This window comes from Sebastes umbrosus, chromosome 15 (genome assembly GCF_015220745.1).
Source record: "Sebastes umbrosus isolate fSebUmb1 chromosome 15, fSebUmb1.pri, whole genome shotgun sequence".
Classification (NCBI taxonomy): domain Eukaryota; kingdom Metazoa; phylum Chordata; class Actinopteri; order Perciformes; family Sebastidae; genus Sebastes; species Sebastes umbrosus.
Window position 1 is genome coordinate 12583291 of NC_051283.1, and position 18003 is coordinate 12601293.

The 18003-nt window shown below is 42.7% G+C and overlaps 1 protein-coding gene across 1 annotated transcript in view; it reads left to right on the forward strand.

Annotated features, from left to right (window-relative positions):
- The window catches only part of csmd2 (CUB and Sushi multiple domains 2), a 286853-nt gene that overhangs the window by 184187 nt on the left and 84663 nt on the right, over positions 1-18003 (forward strand). Inside the window, exons 27-33 of the mRNA XM_037794153.1 lie at positions 6630-6832; positions 6990-7181; positions 8783-8921; positions 9091-9278; positions 13257-13451; positions 14186-14302; positions 16884-16997. Coding sequence (XP_037650081.1) covers positions 6630-6832; positions 6990-7181; positions 8783-8921; positions 9091-9278; positions 13257-13451; positions 14186-14302; positions 16884-16997 — 1148 coding nt within the window. The remainder of the gene's footprint in view (positions 1-6629; positions 6833-6989; positions 7182-8782; positions 8922-9090; positions 9279-13256; positions 13452-14185; positions 14303-16883; positions 16998-18003) is intronic.

The following is an 18003-nucleotide window of genomic DNA, read 5'->3' on the forward strand; positions in this document are numbered from 1 at the left end:
CAGAATCAAAAGAGACCTGCGAAATCTTTTTTTTCCATCCCTCTCTTCCGCATCTCATCTCCTCGCGGCGATTCCTCCGACACTCGATTGAGCTACTTTATCTCGTTAAGAAGGGGACGAGTGTAAAGGAGAGCCCTCAGCCGTAAACTTCAAAACACGGCTTTCTATGATTCCACAAAACGTTAACCGCACACAAATGTCCTCTACTTCTCTCAACCTGTAGTTTGATTCATCCCTCATGTACACCACCCACGAATACATGGAGAAGTTGTCTTTAAACGGATTTCCCCTACTCGAAGCTAACACTTCTCTTCCAAATTCCTCTGCAGCGAACAACTTCGGATGACTAGCTGTGAAGCATTTAGCAAGTGCGAACCTGCACACACACTCTGCTCTCTTTTAGAGGTAGCTGTGGCAGCAGCGTCTGCATCAGAGACAAATAGGGAATGGCCTTAAAGAACAGTCTAAATAAAGACAACCAAGAGGATTGGGTCCATTAAAAGAAAAGTGTAGTCTGCATGCCCTACTCGTGTTCCACCAAGACCTTTTGAGTAAAAGAAAGATTTTTCCATGCCAGTACCAAGATCTTTTCTTGGCACCATTCTGCATCACTCTTATCCCATCTCTCCATCTTCTCTTTTTCACTATCTCCTTATCCCACCCTCCCAGCCTTCACTCCCAGATAGTGACAAGGAGAGATAGGCTATTTAGATCTTGTATAAAAGGAACCAATTATCCTAACATGCAGCCCACGTCCATCCTATCCATCCGACCGCTCAGCAGAAAAATCCCTCCATCCTTCAGAGCTTCCTCTGCTCTCCATCAACCTCTTATCCTCCTGCCATCGTCCTCTTCTTCCAGCGGCCCGGCAATGATTAACGTTGGTCTTGTTTTTGTTCCCTCCCTCGCCTTCTGCTTTCCCTCAATGTACGTCTTGCTTTCCACCCACCTTTCCATCTTCCTTTTAACACATAAATCTGGAAGTAGAACACGATGTCGTTGGGGGTGTCTGACAGTCCTGAAGGTTGCATTAGCACTAGAGATCCGTCAGCACACGAGCGTGGATCCGACACGTGACCGTTTGCTGGATTCCAAACATTGCTCATGCAAATTCCCAGAACCATCTGTTACTCACTCACATCCTCAGTGCTGTATCGATGCACATCGATGCACATCTGCACATTGATAGTCAATGCAGGAAGGCACATACCTTTACATATATTAGAAAACATGCTCTTTTTGTTTTACTTATGCTGGTAAATCCTGTGAAACACCCCAGCATCTCCTGTCTCTAGGGTATGTGGAGGTGGAGGATAGGTGAAAAGAGCGTAGTACCTAAGGGTTTCATAGCAGCATTTGCATAACAAGCATCTGACTGCCTGAGGCGCTGACATAACAGGGATGGAGGTCTTTGAACATTAGCTTTGGTTGCTGGAAGTAGAGGGATGGTAGTGGGAGACACACACCACAATAACTATCACCAGAATTGAATTATGTTTATCATATAATACCATAGCATACCCAGAGGCCACCTAAAACGAATATTTTCCGTCATTGACGGAAAAGTCTGAAGGCCTTGAAGGATTAGAGGCCTTTCAGCGTGTCTGTAACCATACGGGTCACAGATCGGTGCCGGTGCTGCTGGATTTCCTCCCGGTGAAGTGCTTGCATGATCGGGAAATCCCACGTTCAGAGACAATCTCTAGTGTGGCAGGTTCAGCCTTCAGAACAAAATGAACATGAGAAATCGTCTGTCGCAGCCGTGTGTGCCACTGTCTCAGGCCAAAAGTGAAAATGTATCGAAAAAAGGTAGATGTAATCATTTCCAAAATTCACAACATAGTTTAAAGGAGTCTGTTTGTAACTTCTTACACATATAAATCAATCCGGGTCGGTGTCCCATGCGCGCTCACGTGTGGCTACGCTGTTCAGACAAGACTCCAACACAAACTACACGGAAGCACTGAAAACGCAAAGTTATATCTAGTGAAGCCCGTCTTGCAAAACAGTGTTGGCCGCGGTTGGAGGACGCGGGGGAGACCGTAGTTTTGGTCTCCAGGGTCGAATTTTCTGCTGTACTCTGCTCCTCTGCCTGCTTGCCTTCAGTCACACGCCGCGCTCCTTCTCGCTATTTCGCTCCACTCTCAGGTTTATGCGCGCACACTACACACTGCAGAACAGTTAGTTTAGCTCTGAGAATATCTAGTGAATCTACAGTGGACGTTTGTGCAGAAATAAATGCTGCAGCTCCTCCAGACCAACAGAGGTTTCCCGTGTCTTGTGAAGTGACGGGGCTCCGCAGCGAGAAATGCTATCGTCTACGACCAAAACTCTGGTGTCTCCCTTGTTCCTTCTGACCGCGATTGGGAGGCTGAGGCAGGAAAAGCCAACACTAGGATCAGCACTGATTCATGGAGAGACCTTCGTCTGGTCAGCTAACACTGCCAAGCAGGTGAAACATAGAGTGATACTGTGGTTTTAGCTGACGTGTGTCGCCTCACTGTTTTGAGCGATGCTCGTTCATGTCTATGTAGAGCGAGCACAAGCGCGAGCACAAGTGCGAGCCCGACGCTGACTTTCGTTGACCTAACGGCCACAGGTGTCACTGTTAACAAGCATTTCAGATTTTTACAAACAGTCCCTTTTAACTACCAAAATATTCAGATTCAATCCATATTTGTATCCATAAATGAAGGACAATGAGAAAGTCAAATGCAACCACTGAACAGTATCCAGTAAACAGTAAACCTGGACTGGTATTAGAGTTATGTGAGAAAGTATTTAAACATGTGGGAAGGAGCACTGCAGAATATCAAACACCTTTTTCATTATTTTATACCTACACGTAACGGTCTGGCCAACTGTAGATAAATCAGTCAATGTTTTTGTTGATTTTCTTACTATGTCATCTTTGCAGAAAAGACATTTGACATGTTTCACCTGAATTTGATCTATTTCTGCAGATTTCATTTAACAGATAATAAAAAAAAAAAAAGAAAAGGTATGGAACCTTGTACTTGGGAGCTGCCAAGGAGAACCGCTGTCTTCTCCTGGTGCATTTCAGGCTCCATTGCCCTTCTCAAATGCTCCTCAGCAGTAGTTGCTAAAAGAATGATCACTTTTACACTCCCATTTTTTGGATACAAACCACTGAGTTGTTGACACCTGTCTCTCTGATCTTTAAGCTGCTGCCACCCTAAAACAAAAGAAATGGGTGTCTTGATTCTCCGCGCCACACAAGAGAACACAGATGTGTGCCTTGCAATTTCAGTTTAGTAAGCAAATCACAGTTGTTTGTCTGTGAGGCCCAGAGTAGTAAACAGGTTAAGCTTGCTCTCTCTTCTATTTCCTCTAACAGCTCATATTTATTAGCGCTGTGTTGCTGTTTTTTTATTTGCAATACTATTCTTTCATTCATTCACAGCTCTGAGTGATTATTGTATAGTACAGGGTATTATTTATGCTTCAGTGAATATTAGCAGGAGAACTGTAAGCAGAGGAACAGCTACATAGAATAGGATTAATATTTACGCTAGTTTTTTCTTTGATGAAAGTTGGAAACATGCGACGTGCTGCTTCACAGAGATAAGGAGGTTAATGCTGTATGTATGCATGTCTCTCTCGCTGCATCTGTTTACCAGGCTCGGATGCTAATGTACGGCCGTGTAATGCAGTATACCCTTCAAATATACCTATCAGTGTACATTTGCGTGAACATAAACTCGTGCACCTGTCTGCATCTGTTAGTTTTATGCGCGCTTCTTTCACGGGCGTTGCAACAGGACTTGTCAAGTAGGTTATGTACAGTATCCACACACGCAGCACATTGTTGGGTAGCCCCTGGCTGCTGCTCACACATCAGACAGTATGGGGATCGGAGTCTGACACCAATTATGCAGAAACGGTGGGAACTTGTTGCTAAACCCGACATATCAGTGGGTTGCTGTTTCTCCTCTGCATCATCTGTAGCTCAAGGCTCTCCGTGTGTGTGTGTGTGTAAAGGGACGAGGATGCTAAAAGCCCCAAAAATACCATGAGGACAGAGATTACCATTAATTTAAAATGATATTTTGAGAAAATGACTACTGGACAGATTTATAATGAGTGTAAGACAAAGTAATAGAATAAACAGAGCTCTACAGACTGCTCTCTTTATAATAAAAAAAAAGTGCTCCATGAGCATTTTATTACAACAAGTGTTGTTTGCTTTATATTAAAATTGAAATTATTGAAACATGAGGGAGAGTCATGAATTCCCCTTGGGGTAACACTGTTTTCATTGAGTTTTCATAATGAAATACTTTTCATAATAGATTTTATATGAACTTTTTGACTCATTTTGAAGTTACAAATGCATTTCTATAAGTTTGGGCTGTCTTTGTTGTATAATTTGTAGGGCTGTCAATCGATTAAAGTATTTAATTGCGATTAATCGCCCTTGTCCATAGTTAATTGCAAATTAATTGCACATTTTTTACCTGTTCAAAACGTACCTTAAAAGGAGATTTGTCAAGTATTTAATACTCTTATCAACATGGGAGTGGGCAAATATACTTGCTTTATGCAAATGTATGTATATATTTTGTATTGGAAATCAATTAATAACACAAAACAATGACAGTTATTGTCCAGAAACCCTCACAGGTACTGCATTTAGCATAACACAATATGCACAAATCATAACATGGCAAACTCAAGCCCAACAGGTAACAACAGCTGTCAGTGTGTCAGTGTGCTGACTTGACTATGACTTGCCCCAAACTGCATATGATTATCATAAAGTGGGCATGTCTGTAAAGGGGAGACTCGTGGGTACACATAGAACGCATTTTCATTCACATATCTTAAGGTCAGAGGTCAAGGGACCCCTTTGACCCCTTTCCTTTACGACATTCTAGTACGACATGGTTGGCACCAATGGATTCCTTATGTTTTCTAGTTTCATATGATGCCAGTATCTTCACTCTACCTTTATAACTGAGCCGCTACAACCTCCAAAAGATCGATTGCATTAATGCGTTAAAGAAATTAGAAGCGTTTAAACAAATTTGCATTAGCGCGTTATTATTGCGTTAACTTTGACAGCCCTAGTCATTGTGTTTGAAAATGTGTTACCGTTAAAGTTTTAATTATAATACCAGTGAGTGGTCCCCGTTGAGCTCATTTTCACCCAACTTATTGAAGTGTCTCAGTATCTCTGTGTGGCATGCGTGCAAGGTATCACACATCATCCAAGTAGAGCTTTTGAAGCAACATTAGAGACAATGTTTTCTTTTGCTGTCAGAAATTTGGGGAGGGGAAAAAAACAATGTTGTTTTGATAAACGCTTTGTGTGTGAATCAGGTGAGTCAGGTTCAGTTCAACAAATTGTTTTCTTTTATTTTGAGTACATCTTCATCTCAGTGCGTTCCACTGTTTTCTCTTATTTTGAAGGCATTCAAGACAGCAGAGTAAAAAAGATCTAAGGGGCAAATTAAATGAGCCGACATAAACATTTTTTATAATTTCTTCGTATTTGCTGCAGGATAAAGCTGCTGTTTGTCTTTAAATACGTCCTTTATATTGAGTGGCCAATGTCAACATTACCACCCGTCTCTCATTTACTCTAAAATACCATTTTCTTTCCCTTTTAGTCCTGCTGAGCCTCTCCAAATCACATACGTAAACATGCTCACACTCCCAGCAATATATCATTATAAATCCACTGCATTGAGGATGGCACGCTTGCACACATAAACACAAACACACACACGTACACAACTACAGTGAAATTCACATCCAGTGGACCACCAGCTGGCTGACAGCTGTCTGTGCCAAAGTGAAGGGTAGATATTTTGACAGCATCATCTTTCTGATGTCTAGACTGAAACCATTAAATGTCGTGGCAGCCGTATCTGCTTGACTGACGTTGTGGAACATCCATTGAATGCTCTGGATCTGGCGTCTGTGATTCCCTTTAAAATGCTATTTGTTTCCCTCCTTTATACTTGCCCCTTAACCGTGTTTTTGTCTTTTTTTTTCCTATTCGTATTGTCTCCTTTAATCACGGTAAATCTTTGTTTTCATTGATTCTTAAATAAATACTCAGTAGTTTGATTAAATCAAGTTGTGTCCTCCTCTTCCTCAGTTCTGACTCATCCTTTTTTACATTTTAGCAATATTAAATTGTATTTTTAAAAGCCTAGATTTGTTTCCCCCTTTCTTTACTTTTCTGCTTTTTTATAATATTTAATTTTAGTCTCCATATAATACAAATAAAATACTGAATCTTGATAAAAACCTTTTGAAAAGACGGAGCAAGAATTTTTCCAATCCCCAATGAATGGAGCCTAATTTTTTTTCTTGACTAAAGCTGTTAATGGAAAAGCTGCAAGATATGGACTTCTGCTCCAATTAACTTCCATTAAAAAGGACCTAAGGTCTGTTTGAACAAAATGGAATGCAAATAGGAGGCGTCAATAGTCAGAGCTTTAATATTTTTGTGAGAAAACAAACCGCTCTTTGTCTTGCTTTCTGTAAGGCTGAATTGTAAAAGGGGTTGCGTGGGGTTGAAAGCATAAATATGTCAGAAGGAGTGTCATCTATCAACTGTCATGGCCTCTAAAGGATCTTGTCTTTGTCTTTAACAGTATGCATTTCCTGGTTTACCACACGGAGGAGGTCCACGATGTGCTTCGGATCTGGGACGGGCCCCAGGATGGAGGGGTCCTGCTGAGGGAGCTGAGTGGCTCAGTGGTTCCTCTGGACGCCCACAGCACCTTCAACACCGTCAGCCTGCAGTTCACCACCGATTTCTTCACTAGCAAGCAGGGCTTCGCTCTGCAGTTCTCTGGTGAGGAGGGAGGATGATGGGAGGGAGGTGAAAGGAATGTTAGATGAACTTGGGTTGATGACCGGGTGGTAACTGGGTGCAGAGAGAGACCCACTTTTCATCATGTAACTGTGGATCATTTTCATGTCGATGATTGAGTCTCCTCATGCTCCTTCAGTCTCTACTGCAACCTCCTGCAATGACCCGGGCATGCCTGCTAACGGGACCCGCGGCGGCGACAGCAAGGAGCCCGGGGACCATGTGGTGTTCCAGTGTGATCCTGGCTACATCCTGCAGGGGGCCAACAGGATCACCTGCACGGAGATCAACGGTCGCTTCTTCTGGCAGCCAGACCCTCCTACATGCACAGGTATTACCAAAGCATGCAATCATCGGTTATGGCTAACCACGGTGCATGGATTATGATCAGAACTAGCCTGAATGTTGTCACATAGCTGCTGCTGGGTAATAAGAACACGTAGGACATGCAGGTTTTTATATATACACCCATTTTTTAAGGAAATACAATATATTCTTTAAATTTCTTTGTGTAAACTTTACGTGGTTTATGAGATTTAAAATGATATAAGTAGCAAAGACAGAAGATAAAAAAATAAAAAAATCACCTCTCTTCACTGGTCTGAAAACAGGTAGACAATACAGATTCCTAACATGATTACTTAACAGACTCCTTAAGTGAATCTTAAGTGGCAAACCCGATTGCCTCGTTCCCTAGACGTTTCCCGAAGTCACTGCAGCAGACATAGAGATCTGATTATCCTGCCTCTCAATAGCAACACAGACCTCTCAGTCAGACCGCTACTCCTTCACAGTCTTTGTTTTTTTTCTATATATATATATATATGATCACAGTCGGTGCTCTGCAAAACAATGTGAATTAACAATAGCAATTAAGACCTTGTAATTAGCTGCCTTGTTTAATTAGTGCTTAGCTTAATTAGTTTGATAATGTCCTCGGTGCGGGGTTGGGTAGGACACCTCTCTGACAGTTACAGGTGAGATTATGGTAAGCAGTGTCAATGGGCATTAGCTACGTCTCAATTAAACGTCTGTCACTACGACTTCCTATGGGGAAGCCATATATCATATACAGCAGGCAGTGTTGGGCAAGCTATTTGGAAAGTGCAGCGAGCTAAGATACCAGTTACTCTACAATAAATGAGGCTTCAATACACTGAAGCTAACCCTAGAGACATTCGGCAAGCTGAGCTACAGCAACATGGCAGAAGTAGTTTAACTACATTGGAGCTATTTTTTTTTTTTTTACTTTGAGCCAACTTCATTCCAAGTCAGTGCTCTTAGGCCTAATCTATAATAATTGAATAATATAAATAATAATATAATATAAATTATAGTATATTACACACTCATCCATGGGCAATCGTGCACCTTAATACCATAATTGAGTTTCAGAAATGCTTGGGAAATTGTAGCTTGTGTGGTTGCTACCTCACTACTTGATCAATAAGAGCTAAACTTACTGAGAAGCTATTTGATTCAGAAAACAGAGATGCAACTTGTAGCACCGCTACTGCACAAAACTGCAGGAGATTATGAATAGCAGTTAAAAAAATGCATTTGGGACTTTGAAAGTTGGTGTTTCTTAAAACATTTGGAAAATGTGTGTAGCTAGGCCGACTGTTTTTATGTACTTTTTAAATATGTCTTTTTTTAATTGATAGTGGCGTTATAAGTTTTTGCATATGTTAGTAGTTCTATCAGTTGGTTGCCAAGCAGCTCATTTCAAGAATTTGCTACATAAGAGTTTTAACAAAATAATAATAGGCTGAATAAGCAAATCACACTTTTAACAGAAAATTTAAATTGGATGAGATCCTTTAGGATTTTTGTGTTACAAAATAGTTTTTTTTATGAATATACAATAGCTGAAAATGATAGTGTTATAAGTGTTACTGTTGTATTTACTTATCGATTTCTCCCTTTTCGTAGCTCCGTGCGGTGGCAACCTGACAGGCCCTAGTGGGCTCATTCTGTCTCCAGACTATCCTGAACCTTACCCCCATGGGAGGGAGTGTGACTGGACCGTCTCTGTCACACCGGACTACGTCATCGCTCTTAGCTTCAACCAGTAAGCTTTTTAGCACACTAAATGCAACATGTATGTTTGAAATTGCATATTTCTATCTATTTCTAACCTTTTTTTATACATCCGTACACAATGCAAACACTATGATGCCAGTGAAGTTTGCCACAACTCCAAATGTTTGCGTATGTTTTATTTCCACTTCTTTAACCAGGTTCAGCTTGGAGCCCAGTTATGACTTCTTACATATCTACGATGGGCCGGACTCCCTCAGCCCCTTGCTGGGTAGTTTTTATGGCACAGACGTTCCAGAGCGCATCGAGAGCAGCCTCAACACACTCTTCCTAGCTTTCCGCAGCGATGCTTCCCTCAGCAGCAATGGATTCGTGCTGCAGTACACAGGTGGGCACCTTTTTTTGGTTAGAAGACTGACTTGAAACACTACAATATTTAGCTAATTGGACAAATATATCAAGCTAGTGGAAACTCAGATGTTGTGTGTCTTTTGTCTGAGTTTTTCATCTCAAGCGTCTTAAGATCCTGAAAAAAAAAACAGTGAATTTTAAATAGTATGTGAAGCTTTATCCCCTAAACAATTCATGTTTTAAAATTCTTCCTCTGGCAGAGTGAGAATGGATTTACCCTCTGCTGCTTATCGACCTTGCAGATTGTTTCTTTTTAACTTTCTCTTGTGTCTAGTCCAAAGCGAGTGAGATTAGTGGTGTGAAAATTGCTTCAGAGGGAGAATGGGGATGTGCTGCAGCGTCCTGATCACCACCATCCCATTTGTGCTATAGTCTGCTCGGCCCGTCATTATTGATCCGTGCCTCCTCTAGTAGCCGAGTAACACATTATGAAAATGAAAAGCCGACAGCATGTGTTGCTTTTCATTTTCATAATTCTTTGTGTTGCTCTGCTCTTTTTGATCGACGCTTCGCAAGCTGCACAAAAGGCTCTTCATAAATTAGAGCAAACAGCGTGTTGTTGTCTCATGTCTGTGCTCAGCTGACCGCAGCATGTTGTTCGGGGGGACCCATATCATTTGTTCGCACGGGGCACTCTGTACTGCACACATGGTGCAGAATGATCACAGACATACTTGACAGAAAGCAAGTTGGTTTAAGGATAACGCTACACATGTGTTTTTCTGCGTTTGTGTTTCAGCCTCACGGGGTAACGCCTCAGTGCCTGTATGTTAAAGCCTTTTTTCTAACAAATATACAGACGCTGAACAAGCTCTAAATTAGACTGGGCATCTTCGTTAAGGGCTTCGCTTGAGAGAACAGTGTTAAATCTTCCTAAATCTTCCAGCCTCAATTAGGAGCTGTTTAAGGTATCAGACGTTTAACCAATTCCACATCGACGCTGAGCTCTCTGTTTCTTGGCTGGTGTTCAGGTGGGATTTGATCTATATAAGCAACTGATTTCGGAACGCTACCTGTTTTATGCAACGCAGACTCGTTTGCAAGCTGTACATAAACGGAGTAAAGCACTGCGTTTTGTGAAGACAGTGTTACAGAGCCCTACCCCTTAACTCACTCCTAGCAATATTTTCTGCAGTGTGTGATAGAGTGTGTGATATTGTATGGCCAATCTGGTAGAGCAGATGGACCCAGTGTGAGGCTCCGAAAAACTCCCTCTCCCCACTTCCAATTCTCCACACTAATGAACCATAACCAAATAATACATAAATTACCTCCTCAGCTTCAGACAAACAACATGGCACAAAAGCGTGTCTGGCTGCGGGTTTGGATCTGGTTGGTGAGAAAAGCAAGCGAGTTGACGACTTGGCCCGGCAAGTATCTGGTCGGACCGCTCACTGAAAATTGCATTACAAGAACTGCCTGAGGTGCTGTCAGCCTCTTTACCAAGCAGTCGTTATGTCTTTCTGTTTCCCGTGTCTCTGGCCATGTCTGATTAGGCTCTCCAGGGAAATATGTGGGCAAAAACTTGCCATGCCTGAGCCACATTTGAATAACACCCATAGACACAGACCTGGACAGATACACACATTCGAGCAACCCTCGTACTCACATCTGTCCAATCCAATCTCCTCACTAACTCCTGGGCTCATTTTCACTTCACATCACATCACTTAAACTCCGTCGAGTATTCTCCAAAACAGATGATGCCACTCGCACCATTTTCTCTCGCACCTACAAAATGTCCCGGGGCAAGTGCTTGTTAAATCGGCCATCCTCATTGCGGCGACCGACCTTCTCACCACTAGCTTGTGTCCAGGGCCAGTCCACACGTAATGCCCGCTACATCCATCACGCCTCCGCTGTCTCTTGCCAGGTGTGCTGGTTTAATGGAGGAGGCGGCGAGGGAAGGTTCGGGTCTACATCAGCCCATGAAAGGGCTCAACCTGTCTAGAACAGGTGCCCTAGGAGACAGACCGGCAGATCACATGCTTGGCCCCGGCACTCTGTTCAGCCATGAAGGGCAGCCTCCTGTCTGGTCAGCAGGTCCCCAGCTCTCAGCTTAGAAACTAGGCATTTATCCAAGGTGCTACGTGTACATTTTATCATCAATAAATCATTAGAACATTACTTAGACATAGACTTTGTTATAACTACTGTATACAGAAGAGGGATTTTGCATGAAATATGCTTGTAGCACAAAGGGAATTTGCTTTATGGTAAACAAGATGAGGAGGTTGTTGTTCATAGTGCAAACGAAACCCCATTTTAAATGGCAGATGGCGGAACAAGAAAAAAAAAATAATAATGTTGGTCCTTTTCATTGAAGGTAGACAGGGAAGTTAACATTATAAATTCTAATAGAGGTAATGAAATAGCTTTTGTAAATACCATTGTCATGAGAAAGAAGTAAAACGAAACTTTATTTATGTCGGCATCCCAATTGACCTTCACAAATATGAATATGTGTTTCCTATTTAAAGGGATAGTGTGGGTATTTTGATGTGGGTTTGTATGAGGTACTTATCGATAGTAGGTGTATTACTTACAGGAGGTGACGGTCAATGTGCCCCCAGCATCGAGAAATAGACAGGAGCACCGGAGCAAAGCAATACAGAACTGAGGATGGGGCCGGCAGCGAAACATATTTTAGCCACCTAAAAGAAAGGTTCACCTAAAAGAAATTATATCCCTTTAAGTGCGCGCTATATTTAGAATATTTTCACCGTTCTATCTTGCCTTTCCTTCTCCTTTCCGACGGGGGAACTGAACTCAAAGTGAAACTTAGCTTTGCTGTCTCCAAAGCCAGCAGGCTCAGATGACAAAACCAGTATAGATACGTTTCACTTTCAGTTCAGTTTGCCGTCATAAAGTATTCTAAATATAGCGTACACTTACACTGATATCAAAAAATACTTTTTTCTGCCGTCCACCGCACTGTGTTGCTGTGCTCCTGTCTGTTTCTCGCTGCAGGGGGCACGCCAACTATCATCTACGTTAAGTAATACACCTACTATGGATAAGTACCTCATACAACCCCACTTCAAAAAACCTGAACTATCCCTTTAAAGTGTTTCCTATTTAAAGTTTGCCTTCAGCTGGTTGATATCGAGGTAACTCGGGCACATTTTTTTTCTGAGGCACTGAACTGTAAGTTGAAGTTTTCCTGATGAAAGAAAACATTTGACTCACCTTCCCTTTTGTATGTGTGCGCGATAAGTCATCAAATATTGAAGTTTGCTGTGAGGCTAGAGTGAACTGTGTTTACGATTGAGCTAAATTGCTTTGGGCATTTTTCCTATGTCTATTTTAGCTGTAAGGGTGTGAAGTGTGCCAAATTGACAGGCCTCCTTTCTCACAATGCACATTTTCCATCTAAGAACAATATGATGGTAGATTGAGCGAGACATCTTTCTTACGACCTCAGGAGTGGTGATTGATATGTGGTTAGATACAGTGTGTGTGTGTGTGTGTGTGTGTGTGTGTGTGTGTGAGTGTGTGTCGAGGCCGAGTATGTGTGTGTGCGTTCGCTAGAGAAAGCTTGCGTATGTGCATCGTCTTCTCTAGTTGACTGCACAGCGAAGTGTTGTGTGCAGTCAGCAGACCTTGGGCCAGAGCAATGCCACTCTCAATCAGCTGCCTGTCTGTCTCCCCAGCCATACATACCTCCAGCAGCCACAGATGAAAGGGCACTGTCAAGGGCTAGAGAGAAAAAGTGGCAGTCAGTGAGATATATTTACTGAAAGAGGAAAGCACAGGGTAGCGGGGGGAAAAACGGGGAACGTAAGCGACGAAAAAGAAAGGAAGTAAGAAATCCGAGAATATCAGGAACCTGAGGCAGAAAACAATTTCTATTCCAGTATCACTGCTGCAGCTTGATGCAAAAAATCCTTTTATTGAATACCATCACACGTTCCCTTCTGTCGCTGATTTTCCACCGTGTTACCTCTCTCCACAGAGAACCCCAGGGAGTCTTGCTTCGAGCCGGGCCTGGTGCGCAACGGGACTCGGGCGGGCGCCGATCTCAAGCTGGGCTCCACCGTCACCTACCACTGCGACAGTGGCTACACACTAGAGGGAGACCCAACCCTCACTTGCATCATGGGGGGAGACGGCAAGCCGAGCTGGAACAAACCCAAACCCATCTGCATTGGTAAACACTGACATCTGGAGACGGCTGTTAGGAACACAAACCACACCACAATTATAGATTCATCACGTGTAAACATGCATGTATGTATGATCATGTGGTTTTTGCGCAGAGCTATATCCTACAGGTATATGCGTAGAGCTGTGTGGGTTTTGCTAATGTCAATACATGTGAGGGGTTTAGCTTTAATTTAATCTGCAGTTTGAAGGGAGCTTCTTATTTTGCATATCTGCTCCTCACACACACACACACGACAGAACCTGCGTCATCCTGGCTGTTCTGACATTCCCGCGACACGACTGACACACGCTGTGCATATTCCCCCTGAAAAGCTGGTAAAAGATCCCAGGCACCACCGAATCTGTCTCTCACAGTGTGAAGCCTCGGTTACTTGTCAGGTGGAATGCATGTACGCAAGCAAAACACGCTCACATACATGGGATGACACACAGATGCAAGCATGCGCCGAGCCTTAAAGCAGGAGAGGAGATCCAGGGCCTCATCTCAGCCAGGCTAACCCAGAGGGACACTTGGAAAACATTGCAATTTCACTCTGGCAAACACCAGGGACATCTTCCACCCAAAACCCAATCAGACAAGAAAAGTAATTTAGGAGTAATAGAACGGAGGGGATGGGAAAGCAGGAGGTAGGGCAGAAATGGAATCTTGCACTATTGGCTTTAGATCGTCCTACTTTGTCTGCTTCGTCTCTCATCTCTGTGTGTCTCTCTCTCTAGCTCCGTGCGGTGGACAGTACTCAGGTTTGGAGGGAGTGGTCTTGTCTCCCGGTTACCCCGGCAACTACAGCAGTGCACGAACCTGTCTGTACACTGTGGTGGTGCCCAAGGATTACGGTAAGCCAAGGAAGAGCACTGTATTGCTGTGTTTTTTCCGAGCAGATTTTTAATTGTGCATCTGTGTTTGCATCTGTGAGTGTCTACACGGGGGATAATTATGTGTGTTTAATTAAGATGCAGTTATTCTATAATGCACAGAATGCCCTTATCAGGCTCAAACTGTGCTCAAGTGCCTCACTAAAATTCTACGTATTCTTTCAATGTGGAAACTAATGAGAGTAAGAAGAAAACCGTTGAGCTTTTTTCTCCCACACCTGAATATTCTTAGTGGCAGATGTGTAGGAGACAACAAGTTCGTGGTAAACTTGTAAAAGCTCCCACACATACCGTCTTCTCGACTTGCAATTAAAGTGCTTTAGCAACAGCCGTGGTCGGAAGGCTTTATGCTCGTTCAAGATGAGCCAGGCCTACACAGAACTGATCATCGGGTGATTGGCGCACAATGCATGCCGGTTAGATTTGTGTCCAACTTGATCCCGCCTTGCTCTGACGTCATGCTCACGTGGGCAACGATAAACTCACAAGATCGAGGCGGCCGCAGTTTTTTAGAGCCAGGCGCCGCAGTTGCTCTCTACCGACTGCAAGACCCAGGGCATGATGGGAAACGCCTGGCTGTCGCCTGATCAAAGGGCTGATTGGCTCTTAGTTTGACAACAAACACCACGTGTTGTAGAAAGGCCTAACTTTTTGTGTAATTGTGATATTTAACACTAGATTGTAGGCTATTAGTCTCATGTTGTGCAATGAAGGTTTCATCTGTTAACAAACACATCTTGTGTGCAGTGCGCAGTTCATCTCGAACGAGCCTATTATGTTTTCGGGTTGTCCGCCCGTCCCTATGTCAGGTCCATTCTTGTGAACGCGATATCTCAGGAAGCAAAATGTTTCAAATCTAGCACAAACGTCCACCTGGACTCAAGGATTAACTGAACGTTTTTCACCATAACTCAAGAATTAATATGCTAATCATGACAATTTTTCACAAATGTTTAAAAGAATAAAATAATGAAGCGATGACATTTTAGACAGACGTGGACGTAAACTGAAACTTAACTGGTTGGCGGCGGCGGCATACAACCGCAAGATGGTAATTCTAGTTTTTCATATTTTCACACCCACAGCAGAATCACACAGTGATTGATGGTTCCAATATCAGTTTTTCTCTCATTGTCATACACATATTTTCACATTACTTTGGTAGAGCAATTTAATCACTATCTTACACACCAGGCATACGATATGTCTGTCTCAGACACGCACACACACACACACACACACACGCCGAAAAATAATTGGTGTCTGGAAGATCCAGAGTTCCCGGAGTTTCACTACTTTTTGGCATTTCCATCTTAAAGGTCACAGCTTGCTTCCAATATGTAATCTGATACTGCAGCAAATTATTCAGAAAGCAAAACAATGCTGAAGTGTGACACAGCTCAAACATGTTTCATTTACTTGCCCACAATGTCTCCCTGCTTGACTTTCTGTCTGACTTTCTCTCTTTTTATCTCCTGCTTCCTTTACTCTTGTCCCTCCGGCCCTTTAATGAGTTATCAGCATTGTGCCTCTCTAAGGGGAAGCTCGAGTCCTATCGTTGTTAAATTACACCAAACAGCAGTGGCCGGCATGTGTTTTGGGTACTTCACCCCGGTCTTTTTGAATGTCGAGGTCATGACGCCCATTCAGACGTCTGGCGCCGCTCCAAAACGACTGGGCGCCCATTCTTCTAGGACCCTGTCGGCGACATATTTCACTCAATGGAGTTAAGGCGAGGGAGGAAATTGAAATAATTAAGGTCCACATTTGCATTTTCCTGGAAAATGACAGCGAGGCCCAAGGCAACACACTTTGTCGTGCAGAGCCACAATTGCTATCGCCTCCATTCTTGCCGCTTCTCATTAGGCTGATGCACCTGCCCTAATGATAGGCTATTTTGCTCAATGCAGAGGACATGATGGGTGTCACCGCAACCACCGGTGTCTTTTATCATTAGATGGAGATGAAGAGGATGTACGAATAAAGAAAACCACCAAAGCTGCCTAGGAAACAGACGCTGAGTCATGTTCGAGAGTTACTCAGAAGATAGGTCCTGCCATCACGCCTAATGGAGAGTCATCTGTCCCCTCTCTCCCTCAGCCTCGTCTTCAACCTGTAATATATAAGCAAACTAGACATAGATTAGATGTGTAAGGGCAGAATATGTTGAGGCAATAGCGGTGTAAAAGGATGAAAGCATCACGGAGCTTTAGCTGCGCATTGTACACCAGTTTGGCTGTCATTGCCAAAGCCTTTCATCTACTGACAAGCAATCAAGCGCAGACAGGATTGCTGATCCAGTCGTGTAATATCATTTTTTGGTTGTGTTGTCATAACTGCCAAGTATTATCCACCTCGCTTTAAAGACCACATTTTGATTGAAATTGCTGTTGATACTATTCTTTTGAATCATGATACTACAGAGCACTTTCTGTAATGGATTCTCTGTGTTATTTCAAATGGATTTTTAGAGTTTTCACACATTTTAGCTAATTTCACTTTGCTCTGTTGTCAATTTTCTGTCCGTGTCTGTCTTTTCTAGTGGTCTTCAGTCAATTCGCCTTCTTCCAGACAGCTCTGAATGACATCGTGGAGGTTTACGATGGGCCGACGCAGCACTCTCGCGTTCTCAGCTCCCTTTCTGGAGCACATACAGGTACTTTAACACAAAACACACATTCAGATGCATGCTTTCACATTGTTGGGTATGTACTGTGGGGGATATTTCAGCAGGTATCAAACTTAAGGGAGGTGGGAAATAGATGCCATTTACATTGAGCTGCAGCTATTCAAGACTTGAATCCTATATGCACTTGTACAGCTTTTGTTTCATATTCAGCACCAGTGCTTCACAAATCATTGGACTATTTGATCTCCTGGGAATTATTTCAGGACATGACAGAGGACTAAATAAAATATTGTCTTAGCCTTATCCCTTTCATAAGAACCCAGTTAAACTCAGAGATGAATTGCTGACACAGGCAGAGCTGCCGTGGCTGCAGGTGGGCTCCAGTGAGCTGTAAAACAATTCAACAGTAGCAACAACAACTACTTAAAGAGTCACAGGGATAACATATCAGCAGACAGGCTCAAGAGGACTTGCATGCACATACACCTGAGTTGGTATTACACACAAACGCACGTCAACTCTCAGGATATATGCGCTAACAAACCCTTGCGTGCCGGGTTTAAGCTGGGGAAACGAGATAGGGGGAAATACTTTTTAGCATGAAGACCTGAAACAAAGACACAAAGCTGCATTAACATTACCGCAACTATCATAAATAGTGAATTACAACCTTAAAGCATGGGCATTACGTTAATACTAGTGGCTCAACTTTTCAGCTTTTCAGTGTCAGCTCCTTCTTTCAAATCACTACTTTTCAAATTGTCGTATTTTTTGTTATTTTATTAAAAACATATAATCTAACAAACATCAAAGAATAACAACACTATTTTCTGATTAATTGTTCACAGTTTTAACTTCAGTTATGGTGAGATATTCCCATGAAACGCAATGCTATATTCCTGGGCAGGTAATTTAAAGAAACACAGAAACATTCAACCACTTTCCTTTTATTTTATTTGTGCTTAATCCCAATTTTAGTTTTATCCTTAATCCCAAAGATACATCCTAAATCTAAACTAGTCCCTACTTGAAG